We start from the raw sequence: 17,876 nt of genomic DNA on the forward strand, positions 1-17,876 counted from the left end.
CCCCCCCCCCTATCACGTGCAGCTTTTATGTTGGTTTATTCATGATGCTAGTGTTTTTTGGGTATATGATTAGGTGGTTCTGAAATGTATTATATCTGTGAATATTGAATGTAAAGTTTTTTGCATTTTTCTGCTTCATCTAGATTTCTTTATTACACAAAATTTGTCCCCCCCGCCATTCATTTTCCCCTCAGGGCAATGTCCCTCCTCTACTTTAAAAAACCCGAACGTCATTTGACCTGTTACAAAAATTTGTTTGAAATACAGGAAAACCCTGGTATAACATTATCGGCTTGAATTGTACTCTTGGCTGTAATGCTCATTTTTTGAAGTTCTGAGTTTTATTTTACTCTTTCTGGACGTAGGTTTTTTTTTGTGTGTGATGTTTAGACGTAATTAGTTTTTGGCTCGATGTGGCTATACAGGTGACAAAGTAACTTCATGTAAGCATAGCCATCTCTCAAAAGTTAACATGTGATATATCGAAAACTGAAGGAAATTGAATGAGGAATACATTGAGACATGAAACAAGGATGTTTTGAATATAATATTTATAACTAAAATCCCTTGAAAAAATTAACATTATAGCAAAAAGTACAAAATTACGTAGGCACGTTGTAGACATGGCTTTTCACTTTTTCTGAACATATCGTCAACATAACAGCAAGAATCCGTACCCCTTGAGGACAAATCACTAATATATCAGCACAGATGGGTTAGAATGGGTGATGGAATGCACAGCTTTTTATTTGAAAGCAATATTATTCCAATTAGTATTTGAGTTGTGATATTTCTACTGAGTGTGGTTACATCGTTGCGTTAATGCAAGGCTGCAAGAATTAATTCAATTGTTTATCGCCAAACTAATGCTTTGATAAAGAGAAACCAGATGTATTCTTTTCTTAAATCCTTTCCAAGTTTTCTAGTAACAATAAGTACTAAAAAATTTGGGATCATGTTGAAACGAAACAAAATTGAGACACCCTATCTGTGCCGATATATTAGTGATTTGTCCTCAAGGGGTACGGATTCTTGCTGTTATGTTGACGATATGTTCAGAAAAAGTGAAAAGCCATGTCTACAACGTGCCTACGTAATTTTGTACTTTTTGCTATAATGTTAATTTTTTCATGGGATTTTAGTGATCAGAAATCAGTTCACAATTACAAAATACTTTGTACATCATATGTTCTGAGAATAAGAAAAAATAACGAAAAGCAATAGTTTTACCTTACTCAGGAATAAAATGTAATCTGTTGCAGTGAGTAGGCAAGTTTATGTAAATGAATATTTCTTCCCTCCCACCCCTCTTGCAAATTAATAATTAAGTTATTCCTGGGCAACCTCACCTACTGTCACCATTTTTTGGCTAAGATATTGAAAATCTTGAGTTCAATGGGTTTTCAGAGAAAGGGTTGTTTGACTAGCCGCCTTGCATGTTTGCTGTATGCATGCAACTTTTGTATACCAGATTAGAATTTTGAATTTTATTTGTCCTTCTGGATTTCAGGTCAGTCCAATTCTTCTCGTAAGCCTGACCCAGTGCATGAGATCTGTGATGAATTCCCTGTCAAAATTGCTGACCTGGGCAATGCTTGCTGGACGGTATGTTTCATCTAATCTCAGATGCTGTTATTTTACCACGACCAGTTTGCTTGCTGCTCCTTGGTCAGATTTGTTTCCATTGGCATTATAAATTTCTGTACTGTGCTTTGGAAAACGTTGTGCACTCAATTATACCATAGTTTTAACCATAAGTGCCTTGAACAACTATTATACTATGTGTTGTCTTATTGGTTATATTGTAAAAGATGATCGCCCCAAACTTGATATCATATTGAGACCTCAAGTATTATGATACATTGTCCTTTATGAATGCAAGTGTCCCAGTGCTGATCTGATTTGAAATGTTTATTTGAAGGTTGCCAGATGCGACACAGATTTTACCATCAGACACATTTTAACCGAATGTCTAGACTTTGGAGAGACCCGAAGGAAATACTTTAAATGCAAAAAATTACTAGATGTTTTTTCCATCGTTGTTCCTAACAGAATTTTAGATTTTATGAAGGCCGTTGGCCTTTATGGAAAGTTATAAAATAGATGGTTTTGAAATTTTTAAGTGTTATTTAGAAAGTTATTTTAAATTTAAAATTTATTTACACTAGATATTTAGCGTTTAAAAATTTAAAAATTAGTAATATTGACCAGAGTCAGGCCGAGCAATGAGCTATTGAGGAAAAAAACAACTTGTTTCGCGCGCTCATATGACCTTATGCAGTTGCGAGTGCCGTAAAACCCCATACTACTACTACTACTGAAGGCTGCCATGGCCGACCTGTTCTTGTCTTGAATATAATTTGGGATTGTCAGGATTTCTGAAAAAGATCCAGGATTCCATGGTCATCAATGAGTCGATTTAGCGGTACCTTTATAGTAGGATCATGAATCATTTCCATCAAGTATTTGATTTGTATGTAACGTATCCTTTGGACAGCAAGGTGATTCATGCTGGAAGAAATGCTTCAAGTAATATGAATAGTACTTACTTGTTCTGTCTGTAAAAGTTTTACTGACTATTAAATTTTTGTGTTGTTTTTAGTATCACCAATTTACGGAAGACATCCAAACACGCCAATACAGATGTCTTGAAGTATTGATAGGAGCAGGCTATGATACACCAGCTGACATTTGGAGCACAGCTTGCATGGTAAGTCTTGAAGCACAAAGTGAGCTTTTAATTGAGTGTTCATTTTAAGACATAGAATAAGAGAGAGTATCAGATTATGGGGAACCTTTAGCTGACAGGGGTCTCAATAAAATCTTGCTGAAAAGGGAAGCAATCCCCATTTTTGTTTAAAAAATCAACTAAATTCTGCGTAAGAACCAAAGTTCTACATTAGCAACCTTGGATCTGTCAAAATAACTTGTTCTGCAAACAGCCTCAGCAAACATGTCGTGTGCATTTTTTTCTCACAAGAAGACCTAATAACTATACATTAGATGTCTAATGATCAGCCCAAATTTGAATAATTATATGCATTTTATGTTTATCATACTGTGCTGTAACTGAGATGCAGTCATTTTAAATGATCGTTAAGAGGCATTTTTTTCGCAGGCACCAACACATGGGTTCCAGACACACACTTGCAGTACTTTGACATGTGCCAGGGTTGAATGTGGGTGGTTGATAGGTGCTCTGATGTGGTTTGCTTCTTCTTTCCTATCTAACATCTATTGTCATTATCTCTTCTCCTCCTTTTCTTTGTATGTTACTCTGTCTCTAGTAACATCTCTATTCTTCGGCCCTTAAATGATTTATTTGTGTTGCAAATGCCAGAAAACTTTAAACTAAAGCTGAAGTTAAATGGGGCTCTGTGATTTAAAATAGTAGCTTGCAGGGAGCAGGTTAGAGGCAGGTGTAAGCTTTTGTTGAATCATTATACCAAGAGAGTTAACATTACACCAACCTATCTTGGAGTAAGTAGTGGCATATTGAACGGGAAAGAGATATGGTAAGCTCTTTTTGAAATTACAATTGTCCTTGAATGACAGTTATCATTGATTGGGTATCAAGTGGTGTATTCAGAAGGAATTACGATGAGCTTGATAGATTGTTACATTGTTACCTTTTTCTCTTACAGGCATTTGAATTAGCCACAGGAGACTATTTGTTTGAACCGCACAGTGGAGAGGACTACACTCGCGATGAGGACCATTTAGCCCACATCATCGAGCTCATTGGGCCAATCCCACGCCATATAGCTTTAAGTGGGAAATATTCTAGAGAATTCTTCAACAAGAGAGGTGGGTCACTTTCAGATCTCACTCTCTTTAGTGCTGAGCTTTTCATTTCAAAATTATAGGCAGGGAATGCTTGATACAGTTTTTCATGCATCTTAGCACCTTTGTCTTTGAGCATGATTTGCATTCAATTGATATTCAAATTGATATTTTCGTACCAGATTGCCAGAAATACCAAACATGAAAGTAAAATCTGTCCTTAAATTGATGCATAATAGGGCTGAAGCCTATGCCCTTCTAAATCGGGACTCTGTGATTGGCAGTTAGTGTCTATTGCTGTTTTACTTGAATTTTTGTAATGCACTCAAACGATTCGTTGTTAGCGTTTCACTTAAAAACCTCTCTCATGGCTTGTCAGGAAGAAAACAAAATGATGGAAATTTTAATAGCTCTAAATTTCTAGAACTTGTTTTCTTGTCTCTTGGCTTATCTGTTCCATGGTGATGAAATTTGGGCAGTTCAGTGGAAGGATCTCTTGACACAAAAGATTTTCGTATTTGACCTCTGTTGGGCCTGATCTGGCCCTCCAGGAAATCACGGTAGTGTGGCCGCGTTTTTCGTTGAGTTCTGCAATAAACCTGTAATTTTTTGCAATTTTCGCAATTTCTTGCAAATTTTAGGCAAAAATACATCAACGCTTTAATTTAACAGAATTTTTAGTATGAAATGGTGCGAGTACAAAACCGATAGGCCTACATAAATCATGGTATCGGCCCAGCTCAAGCCTACTGAACGTAGGCCTACTCTAAAAGCTATAAAACCGGAAGGCATCATGTACAACACAAACTGAGACATAGGCTAGGCCGAGAAGGTGGCCTTCTCTTGGCTAGGCCTTTATCTAATTTTAATGTGTGTAAGCGTGCTCATGTGATAAGAAAGTGGGTGTGTGCGAGTGTGAGGTGTACGCGAGTGTGTGTGCGTGTGTACGCTCGTGAATATTATTCGTGCATGATGCATGTGTCTACATACACGGTAACCGGGCACCTAGTCTCAGTATCTACGTACACGGTAACCGGAATGAAAATAAACCAATATTTGTCCTATGCTGTCACTTGTTGAAATAAAAGAAAGTTATACAAGCGTCTTGTCGGGCTCGCCATCGTTACCGGTCAGTGAACCTGTGCTTTCGCATCACATTGTGAGTAACGGTTGGGGTCACCAAAGTTCATTCAAAGTCTGTGCGCTACTAAGTATAGAGCTCCAGAAGGGGGAATTATTGATTACTTTTTTTTTAAGGTACAGTCGGGGGAGGGCTGGAGTTGAAGGCCACACCGGATGACATAAACTGAACTTGGAATTCTTAACTGCCCGGTTACCGAGTACGTGACACTGAGACAGACCTGCCACTCATCCCGATTTAGTCGGGATATCCCGATTTAGTCGGGATATCCCGATTTAGTCGGGATATCCCGATTTTGTGCCCCAAATCTCAAGCATCCCGATTTTCCCGATTTCGATCGCGTGCATCCCGATTTTTTGTCCCAGTCTGCTGTTATGCCGGATTTTTCTAAAAACTTGCTCTGCCTTCTCCTTTATCGCGGGAAGCACCCGTTGAACTTTTTGTCTGTAGGAACTCGGAGCACTATTTCCCGAAATATCGATGCCGCATTTAGTATTTACTCGCCCCAAGTTGTGTGTGATCTTTGCCTGCGCTCAGAATTCTCCGATGATAGCCTGGTAACTGTTACAATTTGGAACATACAAATAATCGATAATATTCGTAGTTCCGCTGTTACTTTCAAAACAATCCTTGTCCGAGGTCTGGTAACTGTGCGTTCACACTAAACACTTGGACGAGCGATAGTCTTTCTCTAACCCTTACACAACTACATGTAACTACGCTGACAAGACTAACATACGGCCGTTGTCGTTGCTTTAGTCTGAACGCATTATGAGGGATAAGAGATTTGTTGGTACAATTGGTCAGTCGGCCGTCGTCGTTATCCTAGAGTACTAAAAGTAGAACGACTGTCGCTCATCCGAGTGTTTTGTGTGAACGCGCAGTTAGTCGGACCCGTTAGTAAAATAGTTTCAATCGCGCATTTGCGTCACGTGGCATGACATCGCCGTGCGAGTTCTGCATGTCGTGGACCGTCCGTTGACGGGGTCAACTTAAGTTCATGTATTTCGGGACTTATTGGTGTGGGGGGGTACAAACACTTGGACTTGGAGGAGTGCTTGACGTGAAGCTTCAGGATTTTCAAAAAATAATGATAACTCGCACGTGCGCACACACACACACACACACACACACGTGTGCGCCGCGCGCGCACGCAAACAAACAAAGACACTCGGAGTGCATATAGGCCAAGTAATTTATGGACACCCCTAGAAAAATTTTAAGTCGGCTTTGGCAGTCATCTTGGTGATTTGCTATTGATCCCGATTTTTTTCACCAAATCCTGATTTTTTCTCCCTGAGATCCTGATTTTGAGGTTTCATAGAGTGGCAGGTCTGCTGAGACTACGTGCCCGGTTGCCGGTTACCGTGTACGTAGACACTGAGGCTAGGTGTCCGCGTACTGTGTACGTAAACACCCCGTTATGTAAAACACCTTAATTAAGCTGCGTTCACACGGGAGTGGGTGCTCTAGAAATGATCTAGATCTACATTAGTACATATGTATTTCTATTGTTTATAAATGGAAAAAAATTGCTGTATTTTACAATTTGACTTAGTGTTAAAACAATGCCATGCCGGTGTTAAAATAGAAAATATCTGAAATAGATCTAAATACAGATTACCGGTGTATCGAAGGTTTCAAGAGAAAAATAGAACTGGGTCTGATTTGATTGGAGCATAAGCTTATTTTGTATTCAGAGGTTGTTTAGAAAATCCCTCGTCAATTTTTTTGTTTTTTATAGATTAAACCTCATACACTTCTAGATTTTTGCACGAACCAAGTACCCGGTACTAAATTTGGTCAAATTTTAAGCCTTCATTTAAAAGTTATTACGAAAACAGAGGGTTCCGTTATTTTGTGTCTCACGTTATCGTATTATATTTGGTCAATAACAATATTGTTAACGTACTCGTGTGTTGTTACTAGTAAATCTTGTTATAAAATTTGTATTGTGGGTCATGATTTCTTAAAAGGCTGTGCTGCTTTTATGCTACCGGTACTCAAAATTGTCATGTTTTTTAAACTAAAATGTTAAGCCCGTATTAATGCGCCTGGGATGGGAATGTTGCAATTTGTAGGCAGTTTACCTTTCAATTTTTTGCAATTTTTCTATTTCAAAAATGCAATTTTCGGCTGGGCCAGCCTAATGTGAAATATTGTGGAAAGATTGAAGGAGGGGCAGGGGTTCACTTGAGATTGCATGTAATATGTAAGTTTTTAAACAAGGGAAATGTATATATGTGTTTTCTTTTCTTTGATTCATTTGCTGTTTTTATTACTGGCTCTGATTCAAGTTATGGCTACATTTCCTGCTCATGCATCTCAGACCTCGTTAGAAAAAAGACAAACATTAGTGGGTAGGTCTCCCAACTGAGAGAAAGTTAAGGCTACCCTGATTTGACAACAGAGCTCCCTTTATTTGAAATGTGTCTGAGTTTCAATGCTCTTCTCAGAGTGGCTTTTTTAAAACTGAAGTTTACTGAGGAAATAAAAGAGTTGTTTGTCAAGTGGATTAGAAAACCTTATATGAGGCATGTTGACAAAATTACTACTTGCTATCTGCTAATGGAGATGTTGGCAGAAAAGCGACTTTGGGGTCAACATTTGTAAATTTTCTATTGATGCCATTTTCTTAAAGTTTAACGTAATCTTTTATTTCAAACTTAAAAATCGAACAGACCTCTAAACATGACTTCCTTTGGGCTAAGGTCAGAGAAGTAATTAATTTTGCCAGATATGTTCACTCAAACTGTTTTGTAATTCTTAACTACGTTCTCCTTCTCTGGTATCAGTTTGTATTAGATATTGTGTTCAGATAGACTGTGACCTTAATTACTCAAGTGATTTGTGATGGAATATGACTATTTTACTGTGCCAAATTAAAAGAAATAATGCAGATTTTCAGAGAGCTAAGTGGGGGGCTCTCGTGGTCTAGAGGTTAAGGTGTTGACCTCTCACTCAAAATCCCGGGTTCGAATCCGGGTAGCGACCAATAAATTTTCTTCTCTAAATTTGTCTCCTTTCACCTCATTTCCTGCTCTCTAGCAATGTTCTGTCGCCTGCTTTCGTCCCCTCTTTCTGCCCCCACCCCCTCACCTCCTTTGCCCCTTCCTCTGGGCTCCTGATTCTTTCTGCAGCCTTTCTATGCTACTCCTTCGCTTCTTCTTATGCAGTCTTTCAGCCACACCCCTGATCTTCTGGTAGGAAAGATCTACACCTAGCCTTCTCGGACAAGGGCGAAAAATCTCGGAGAACCCGTGTGCAAGTTGCGCACGTTAAAGATCCCTTGGTGGTCTAAAATCGACAAGAGTAGGCTTTGGCGGCCACCCGGGCAAAATTCAAAATTTCCTACCAACTGAAAATATTAAGTGTGTCCCGCGCACTATATGACCTTATGCAGTTGCGAGCGCCGTAAAACACTTACAAAAAACAAACAAAAAACAAGAGAGCTAAGTGTCTGGAAATCTTGCTCTGAGTTACTTTCAGTGATAGTTATGTTTATGACTTGCCTACATTCACAAGTCATTTGATTTTGATTGATTTTACCTCTTTTTGGGGGCTGAAAATGAATAAGTAGGCTACTTACATTTCATGATAATTTACTTCAATTTTGTGAAAGCACCCAAACCTCTCTTTGGGGTTGTGTGTGTGTGCTTGTGGGAGTGGGGATAGGGGCTTTGGTCAGGGATTCTTTGGAATGTCACAAGTTGGAAAAATGTGATTGTGCATTATCTTATGAATTTTTAAGGGAGGGCGTAAAGGAAAATATTTCGGTTGCATGACCTTTAGGTGGGTGGTGACTGGGTTGTATCCTTGAGAAAGACACGATAACTGTAGCTAAAAAAAAAACCATGGTGCTCCACAGTGGTGACAAGGAATGGCATGTTTGTAGTATAATATACTATCTGTATGTTTGAATATAATATGTATTTATCTATGAATTTATATACAGTATTTGTTTATGTTTAATATATATTGTGCCATTGTTAAAAAGAATTCCCCACTTGGATAAAGGAAAGTGTATTTTAATTGATTAATTAGATGCTGAATGTTTATTCTTGTCAGTGGAGGCAGTACTTAAGGAGAATTTCTTTTTTTGTCATCTACAGGAGAACTGCGACATATTAGCAAGCTGAAGCCTTGGGGTCTGGTAGAAGTTCTGATGGAAAAGTATGAGTGGAGTGACAAGGATGCTCGAGAATTCGCAGACTTCTTGCTACCTATGCTGTCCTTTGACCCCAATGAGCGAGCTACCGCAGCGGAGAGTTTGAGACATCCGTGGTTGCAGGGTGTATGACCCAGGGGCTCCTCTGTGGCTAGCAACTTGTCAGTGTGTCTGTTTCGGTCAGTGTTTCTTCTATTTCTCTTCGTCATCATGGATGGAGCCTTTCTTCTCTTGAACCAAGAAACCTTCACAGAGGCTGCTCCTATGTCCCATACGTGTACAGTGATCTTGTTTGACGTACATAATTTTGTTAACCCGTCTGACATCGTACATTAACCAATGAAGTTCAAGTATGATGAGTTGATGCCAGTAAGTTTGCTTCAGCCCCTGTGCCCCTCTAGCCCTTTGCCTCGATTTTGGACATGAAGAGCGTCCACCCTTTCAAAAAAATTCGTATTTGGATGCATTTACTGCATTTTATCTGCGAAGACGACGTGACCAGTCCAATATCATTGGCGGTGTTAGAGTTAGTGGATTCACAGTCTGCAGTATGTGACAGCTGTAAAGTAGGACACACGGACTGGATGCATTTCTTGAGTGAGGATTTCAAGTCCTCCAGCTCCTCCTCCTCCTCCTCCTCTTCAAGTCACCAGTAAAATGGGTGTAAATACAGACATTCGTGTTGGTTTGTATTTTCTTACAGTGCAGGCTGAGAAATGAATATTAGTGTACTAAATCTGGCACTTGTGTGCAACAGTGACCTGCTACATGAGTCCGCCATCTTGTGTTTCAAGTATAGTCTGTAAATAGCGTTTGTTTGTATGGAATCTTGAATGTTGGGAGCAGCTCAGTGTACTGCACAAAGTGAATGATAAATAACCAAGTACATGAGTCACAGGTCAGAGTAATATGAGCAAGGTAAGCTTCTTTGTAATAGCAGATGATGTTCAAGCCTGCTTTGTGGCAGTGAGACATACTTTTTTTTTATATGACGACATCGTCTTATACCTGTCTTGTAAGACATTGTTGTGCACACATAGATTAAAGTGTCGTAGCGGTATCATCAGATCAGAGTTTTATAGAGCTTGGTATTTTGTACATGACTTTGCATGATAAGAAATATTTTTACTGCCATGGTATTTTATAACAATATTCATCTGGCTGTTAGTGTGTGTCATTGTGAAAGAAATTAAATTGACTGCTTTTGTAGTCTTTATTTTAAAGGAAAAAGAGTTGTGCTGAATTTATGATGGTTATTACATTAGTGAATGCTTTAAACCCTCTAAGTGTCGGTAAAATAAAGCCTTTGGTGTCATGGAAATGTGTATGATTTCACCATATTACCGTGGAAAATTCTTGAGAACAGGCACACCCAGCAAGAAAAGGTGTATACACTTCCATAATGTGGAATAGAAAAAGAAAGTGGAGCTCATTTGTGAAGGAATTGAATTTACGCTTGGCGATTTAAAAAAATGGATTAACAAACTGAAATAACAACTCAAAGCGCGGCGACATCACAACAAAATTTTGGACGGTTTAATTGGCTGTCAACACTTGGAGGGTTATGTCTCTGTGCTCTGTGCTGCAGCTTATATTTTGGGTCTCATTTATTTTGTCCTTTCATGAGTCCTTCTTGAAAGTAACAAAAAATAAAGCACGAGAAAGGCATTTCAGTTCATTTGTCGATGTTGTTTATTGGCAGTATTAGAGAGGACTGTCTTTGCAACTTCAGGGTTTTGTCCCTTTGAAAATTTAGGTTGGTCTTGTTTTTCGGCTGTTTTGTTGAATCTTTATTTTTCCTTCTTTAGGTTTATTTATTTTGTTGTTACTAATTTAATAAGTTTTGAAAGTTATATTTTGCTGTATTAATTTGTTCTAATCAAGAGAATGGATAATTTTATGAAATGCTAGAAAAAGATGTGGTGCACTCTCTACTTGAGAATGATCTCGGCTCCTGCCCATGTTTATTGTTGCTTTGAACTGTGCACTGTTTGACACTGGGAATGCAGTAGTGATAGTGTGTCATTATGGCATGGATGACATGTTTCTGAGACACTGACAGCTTCAGCAGAGAGCCGAGAATAGACTGGAATAGTTAACTCTGGGATGATGAGGCTCCTGTAAGTATCTGAGACACATTGATAGCTTCAGGACGAAGTTGAGAATAGACCGGAATTTAAAGGGGATTTTGGGATGGTGGGGGGGATCCTTTAATAATATCACTCTCATACCTGGCTGTACCCCTGCTTGTAGTTATATTTACTCTTTTGGTGACATATGGTCAGAGTTTGTCAGAGAGAAAACTGTATGGATTGGAATTACTGCTGAATGAAAAGTTACAGTGAGCTCTGATGTTGAGATGGTGCTCGGTTGACACAGAACATTATATTGTCAAATTCATTACCAATTCTTCTGGCTTAAAATTTAAGATGTGTAAAAAAAAACTTTGACAAATCATGGTCTTGAACTGCCCTGAACTGTGTGCTATTGAAGAGTGGAAGTCCCCAGGAAACAAATTGTTTTTTCTCTCATCCTGGCTTCTTGGAAAGATGAGCTTTGCTTCCCATCCAAAGTAATTTTGTGTAGATTTCTAGTTGTCTTAGTTACTGATCCATTTGCTTTGAGTTATCAGACTTAATTGCACTATTCGAGGGTCATGGTAATTTTAAGTTTTGTAGTGGTCTTTCCTCTTTCTTCCTTTGATTACTTTGCCCATTGCACTGCTGTTTGTATTGTTTTTCCAACCAATGTTTTTTTTTTTTTTTTTTTTAAATTTCATTTCAGCATTTGTTAACTGGGTGCATGTGGCTAAAACTAGTTTTCTTGTTTAAATAAAAATGGGGGCATTCTAATAATACATGGAATTCAGGTTGCCAAACCAAGTTTAGTTGTTCAGTGTTGTTCAGTCCTTAAATTTTGATAATTTTTAATCTATAGTTTTCTTCTTTTTTCACATCCTCAAGCCTCAAATATCTGAGTCAAGCACATCAGAAACCTGCAATTGAAATTTTGTTCAAGAATGATTCTTAGACAATTCTGAACTGCTGAAGATTTACTCTCACATACGCCTACAGTATTCAGGGTGCTCAGTGCTTCATTGATGAGTAGTGCAAAATTTCAGGACACAGCATAATCAGGGCTAAGAATATGGACAGTACCGGTACCAATTACAAAAGGTGAAAGCATCAGAAAACTGCATGTGCCTTTGGTGTGAACTTTGGCCAAGAAACCTTGAGCTAGAACTGAAAATGTGTGGCATCATGGCGAAATCAGGCGCTCATCAAAATACTAAAATCGAAGAAATTAACATTTGGAAATTTTTATCGATTTTTTTTCTTCTGTACGGCACCTTTTATGTCCATTTAAAACAAATTTCTGTGTGGACTTTACTGAACACTGTCGACCAAAGGCTCAAAAAAATGTAAATTTGCAGTTTGCATGGCCTCTCAAGCCATTGGAGTCACCAAACATTGGTGGCCATTTTCTCGCTATTTTTTTTTAAAATCAAAAGCGAGACAAATGAATAAGCTTTTAGTTCTAGATTATAACAAAAACTCAATATGCGCAAAAATTGAGAGCGCCTTGTTTTCAGTGTCGTGACACATTATGAAGTTTTCGCACAGGTTGTGGACATGCATTGTAAGAATGTGTAGCAGTCAATGCTCATCTTCAGAATTTTTGCCATGTTAATTGTAATTGTCCTGAGCCTCCTTCTCAATGACCTTCAGCATGTTCACCAGACTTGTTTGTTTTCGTCGTTTTCCCAATGATCCCGTCCCATTTTTTCTTTATCTGTCTGTATCTTTTTTTCCCCCTTATCTTGCATCCTTTTGAAAGTCGTCTTTTGTTCTGTCGTATATATTTGTGACTACAATAAGCCTTCTTTTGTCCATATTTTTGTCTTTGTATTTCTATCATTTCTTAAATTACATATTTACATACTGCAAATTGGTCAATTTTTCTTTCCGGGGTGGTCTTGCTGTCCTGTGCACCATCTTCATTAACTTAATGCCACAATAGAAAGTTCATGCATAACATACTGTTCATGTGTTGCATCTATTTTGTTTTCTTCTCTCTGACCAGGGTCTTTGTCTGTGATTTTTATTGTTCTCAGAAAGAAATTGTGGCAATCAGAGGGAAGAAGTCTTTTGGGAATTATCTGTAATGGGAGATTTTAAAAAACAACAAACCAACAACAACAAAATGCTGATCTTCGGTTTCGTTTCCAGGCACAAAAAACGGCAAATGGATGCCGAGTTCCCTTGGCTGGTTGTTTTGTGATGAAGAGTCATCTGTCAAAGTCCAGTGTTTTTCTTTTGGTCAACCTCAATGATGTCACTGTTACTTGTTCTTGTTGCCACTCCTGCTCAGAGACCCATCATTAGTTGGCTGATTCCATCCTCACATTTATGAATGCGTGTGTGAACACCAAATGTCATTCTGAGAAAGACTTAAAGCCTATCCTGTCGTATGAGTAAGAATATGTGAATGTGTGTATGTGGGGTCATGTGCGTTTGGGTAGTGCTGTTGTATTTTGTATTGTGGACTCGAATATGCCCATGCTGCTCCAGGCCTGTACACAATCATGACTTGTATCATTTATCCCCTCAAAAAGAATTATATGAGATGATGAGAACCAATATGGAAGTAAATAATGTCATATGTTCACCCTATGCACATACATACTTTTATGTTGTATCAGTTCATTGCTTATTGCTCTGCTTGTAAGTCTCATGACTTGACAAATCTGGTTTAACAGTATGCTACTTCATTCATGGAAAATCGAATTTTGGAACTTTGACATGTTAAGTAGGATCATGGACAAGATTTTTTTTTTCGTTTGTGTGAAAAAGTGCTTTTATGTTTGAATCTCTGTCTCATCACGAAGCAATTCTCTGTCAAAGGTGAGTGGGTCACTGCCTGGTAAAATTGATCACACTGGCTTTTTAGAGATTTGCTCTGGAAAATTTGTCCCCAGATATTCACTCATCACAAATTTTTCCTGATTTTTTTGTCGAGACTTTCATCAAGATCTGATTTCTTTAAAAGGAAGAGGAAAATACCAATGTCTTAAATTCAACCTGCAAAACCTCGCCTGATATCCACATATTTATTATGTATAGATATTTATAATATATAAAGAGAAGGTTAAAAAAGTCATTTGTACTTGTATGCAACAGTTTGATTAGCTCCCTGTTCTTGTCCTCAAATGTATCAGTTGCCAGACTTCACATTTGGTTGTCTTCATAAAATAAACTTCTTAAATGCCCAGTAGTGTTCGATTTTTTGGGGTAAAAATGTTTCTGTCTTGTGGTGGATGCCTCAAGGATTACTTACGAGGACTTTGAATCTTTTCTATGGAAAGTATCTTGGACTCAACTGGACCTTGCTCAGGGTCAAAGTGTCAAGAGCCCCATCGATTGCAGAGTTCATGATTGTTGTAAGCAGGCTTGGCCTAAATAAACACAAGGATTTAAAATAACTGTTAAATCATAGAAAAAGTGTGAAAAATTCTAGTAAAAAAAATAATCAAACCCTAACACACATGATTTCTCTCCCCCCAAATAAATAAGGGGAAGAAGACCTATTGTCACAAAAAGTTAAATTTTACTGTTGGTCCAGGTTCAGGAAATTTTTGTTGAATAAATTGTCTTCCCAGTGTGGATTCTGGATCTAATTTAGAGAAACAGTCTTCTTGTGATTTTCTTTAATGCACAAAGTCGACATATATCATTGTACCAGTTGTGGTGTCTAGTTGTGAAGTGATGGCATGTTTTGTTAGATGCATAACTGTTTCATTAGCTCATTTTTTAGTTTAAAGTGAGGGAATCTTCAAGCAATCTTGAATGTTTCCACAGAAGTGGGATTTTTTTAAAGCTCTGAATTATGCATATATACATTATATATTATTGAACATTTGAAGATATAAAGTTGTCCTGTATGTGTGTTATTACTGTTGAAAGTGGCACAACTGAAGCTCTCAGAAAGATATGTTGATGGTGGGGCTTTTTGAATTGTCAGGGCCTGTTCAAATGTGTCATAGAAATGTTTCAGTCTTTAGTTCTCTCAACTTCTGTTTCAATCTTTAGCTAACCCTTTCAATGAATATGTTTCAGTTTACTTTTTTTAGTAACATTGGCTTGTTAGTGGAGCATGGATAACTCAGATATGTTGGGTGTAGGTTGTCAGGTTGAAATTTACAATTATAATTCAAGAAATATTACACTATTGTTATCTTTGTTGCCGCCGGTGAGAAGGTGTGCTTTTTATTCCAGAAAGTATTGGTTACACATAAGGGTCTTGAACATCTAGCTCTCACTGGCAAGATTGAGGGCAGGTGAGGCAGGGGTAGGCCCAGAGCAACCTACTTGGGGAATCTGAATTAGTGAGTGACAGGGAAACGTAGCTTTTTTAAGAGCATCTGAGCAAAGGAATGAATGGAGAACCATAATCGCCGATGTCTAGCAGATCTGGCACTGGATGATGATGATTGGTTACACTGAGTTATGTGTTCCTAGACATCAGTAGCAAGGCAGGTATTCTTCTTTTCGCTGCCATTCTTTGACTCGAGTACTTTTTCTTTGACTTGTTCTCGTCTCAGGCTTGACGTGTAGTTGTGACTGTTGCCTTATGCGAGTGTGGAGGACATAGTCTTCTCATTGACATTGTGGCTAGTCTACCTTCCCTTTGATTTTTCACAGCTGTCCATTCCCCTTGTATCACAATGCTTACTATACAATCTATGGCATGGTTAGAACGCGGGTGTGCCACGGTTAGAACGCGGGTGTGCCACACCTGTCCTCCCCGGTCTTGCATGCAGTAGTCTGTCTTTTACTCTGGTAAAATTTCATCTGTCTGAGCCGGCTGGTTTCATCACTAGTACTAGTCTTAGGACCAGGAGTCAGTTCCATGTTTCTGTTGAGGCCTTACAGATGGGTTCAACAGAAGAACTCGGTTAGCATGGGCTCATTTTCTGGCATTATGTTTGCTTTGGTTGCACTGTCATCAGAAAATTTGTTGGAATTGTCTGTATTTTTATTAGAGATGTGGATGAAGCAATGAAAAGGGAAAAATAGGGGCTGTGATCTCAGTTAAAGAAATCACAAAATCTTAGTTTTGCTTTAACAGGTAAGCATGTTCTGCAGTATATTGATAAAGTTTTTAAAAAAAGTTTCTTCCAATAATTTTTTTTTTTCATCAAAAGATTTTGGTATTTCTATCTTAAAGATAATCTGTATCAATCCAGAACTTTTAGAAATTTAAAGGCCCTGAACAATGCATTTCAATATCTTAATAATACTGGCAGAATTTCTTTAAGAGAATCTGATATTTTAAAATCAAGCACAAATTGCAAATGTATTCCAATTTATTTGTTCTGATTAAACATATTTGTTCCCTGAAGGACAGTCTGCCCTGCTTCCTGTATTTCTTTAATTTTGACAATACTGTGTTAATATGTAGGTAGTTTATGGTGTGAACAACCGGCCCTGAAAGTAATGGATTCTTGTAACTCAGTCTATTGTAGCTTCACAGTGGGCTCTCAGATTGGAAGAGTACAACGGTTGTGTTTTCTTCTGAGGTCTATCATTCACAGTTTTAAAAGTACTCCAAGGGTTCCTCTTTGCTAAAAACATAAACAAAATGTAACCTTAGAAAGAAAAGGCTGTAAATTTTTATACGAAAATGAAAATTCACATTTTGTCATCTACTTAAATAAAATACATTTTGAAATGTGACAGGCGTCAAGCTTCAGAAACTTGCACTATGTTTGCGAATAAGTTTGGGCAAGTACCTTGCTACAAAGACTATTGACATAGGGTGTGGTGACTACTGGTACCCCCTTCTGTAGATTTGGAATTTGTTTGTGCCACATGAGCCACCCTCAGCAGTCATTGTTCCCTTGAGATGAACCTGTTCTTTTCATCTGTGTCTGCTGATGCTAAACATTGAATAAACTTGACATTTTCATGCTTTGTTATACGTGGGGCTTGTTATGTCATTCATTGTCTTTTGTCTTGTAAATTGTAAAAATGATACAAACTGGCTGTTGGTTGTTATTTTAGTCAATAACTTATTAACATTTTTTTTAGCCAGAGTGGGATCTGAATTTCTCTTTTCCTTCCACTTTGTTTAGTGCTTCTTGTCTTTAAATTGACCTCATTTGGCACCTTATAAAAAAAGGGAAAAAAGGAAAACAATAGAAGATTTCTATGTAAATCTTCTGACTGGCTGCTTCCAAGAGACCTTAATGGAGTTAATTAGCTTTGCAAGCTTTTTTTCTATAGACTAAAGGTAACATCTGCTGAAGGCAGTGCATTAACGTTTGTGCTTTGTTTCCTGAAAAAAAAAGATTTTAAAAAAAATTATCGTAAGTGGATAATGGCAGAATTGGCAAACGAATAGTTGAATCTTTCCAAAAACAAAGAGGCTGGGAAAGGTAAAAAGTAAATACAATAAACATTGTTTTCAAAATGTGTCTAGATAAAACTAAACATTTTGTCTCGAGACTGAAGAGAATGATGCAACAGAAAAGATGTATTTGAGGTAGGTGCGAAAGCTGATTTGTTCGACTAGTTAATCAAAGTGAGACAAAGAACCAGTTAGAGATAAGGCCTGATCAGGCTTAACAAAGAAAGTTTCCCTGCAATAGGAACATATTTAACAAAACTAATTGAGGCAGCATCACTGAGTTGTGAATGAAAACAAATTCTAAATCCATATTCTGTCCCCGTAGAATTATGCAAATTTAGATGGCCAAATTATGCACAAAAAAAAGGCCAAATT

At 37.9% G+C, this 17,876-nt stretch overlaps 1 protein-coding gene across 2 annotated transcripts in view; it reads left to right on the forward strand.

Annotated features, from left to right (window-relative positions):
- The window catches only part of LOC101850188 (SRSF protein kinase 3), a 58,168-nt gene extending 43,559 nt beyond the window's left edge, over positions 1 to 14,609 (forward strand). For both annotated transcript variants that reach the window (XM_005103612.3, XM_005103611.3), the window contains 4 exons: positions 1,511 to 1,605; positions 2,603 to 2,710; positions 3,645 to 3,807; positions 9,037 to 14,609. In XM_005103612.3, the coding sequence (XP_005103669.1) occupies positions 1,511 to 1,605; positions 2,603 to 2,710; positions 3,645 to 3,807; positions 9,037 to 9,224 (554 nt within the window). In that variant the 3' untranslated portion in view covers positions 9,225 to 14,609. The remainder of the gene's footprint in view (positions 1 to 1,510; positions 1,606 to 2,602; positions 2,711 to 3,644; positions 3,808 to 9,036) is intronic.
- The last annotated feature ends 3,267 nt before the right edge of the window (positions 14,610 to 17,876 follow it).

Source organism: Aplysia californica, unplaced genomic scaffold (assembly GCF_000002075.1).
Source record: "Aplysia californica isolate F4 #8 unplaced genomic scaffold, AplCal3.0 scaffold00382, whole genome shotgun sequence".
Lineage (NCBI taxonomy): Eukaryota > Metazoa > Mollusca > Gastropoda > Aplysiida > Aplysiidae > Aplysia > Aplysia californica.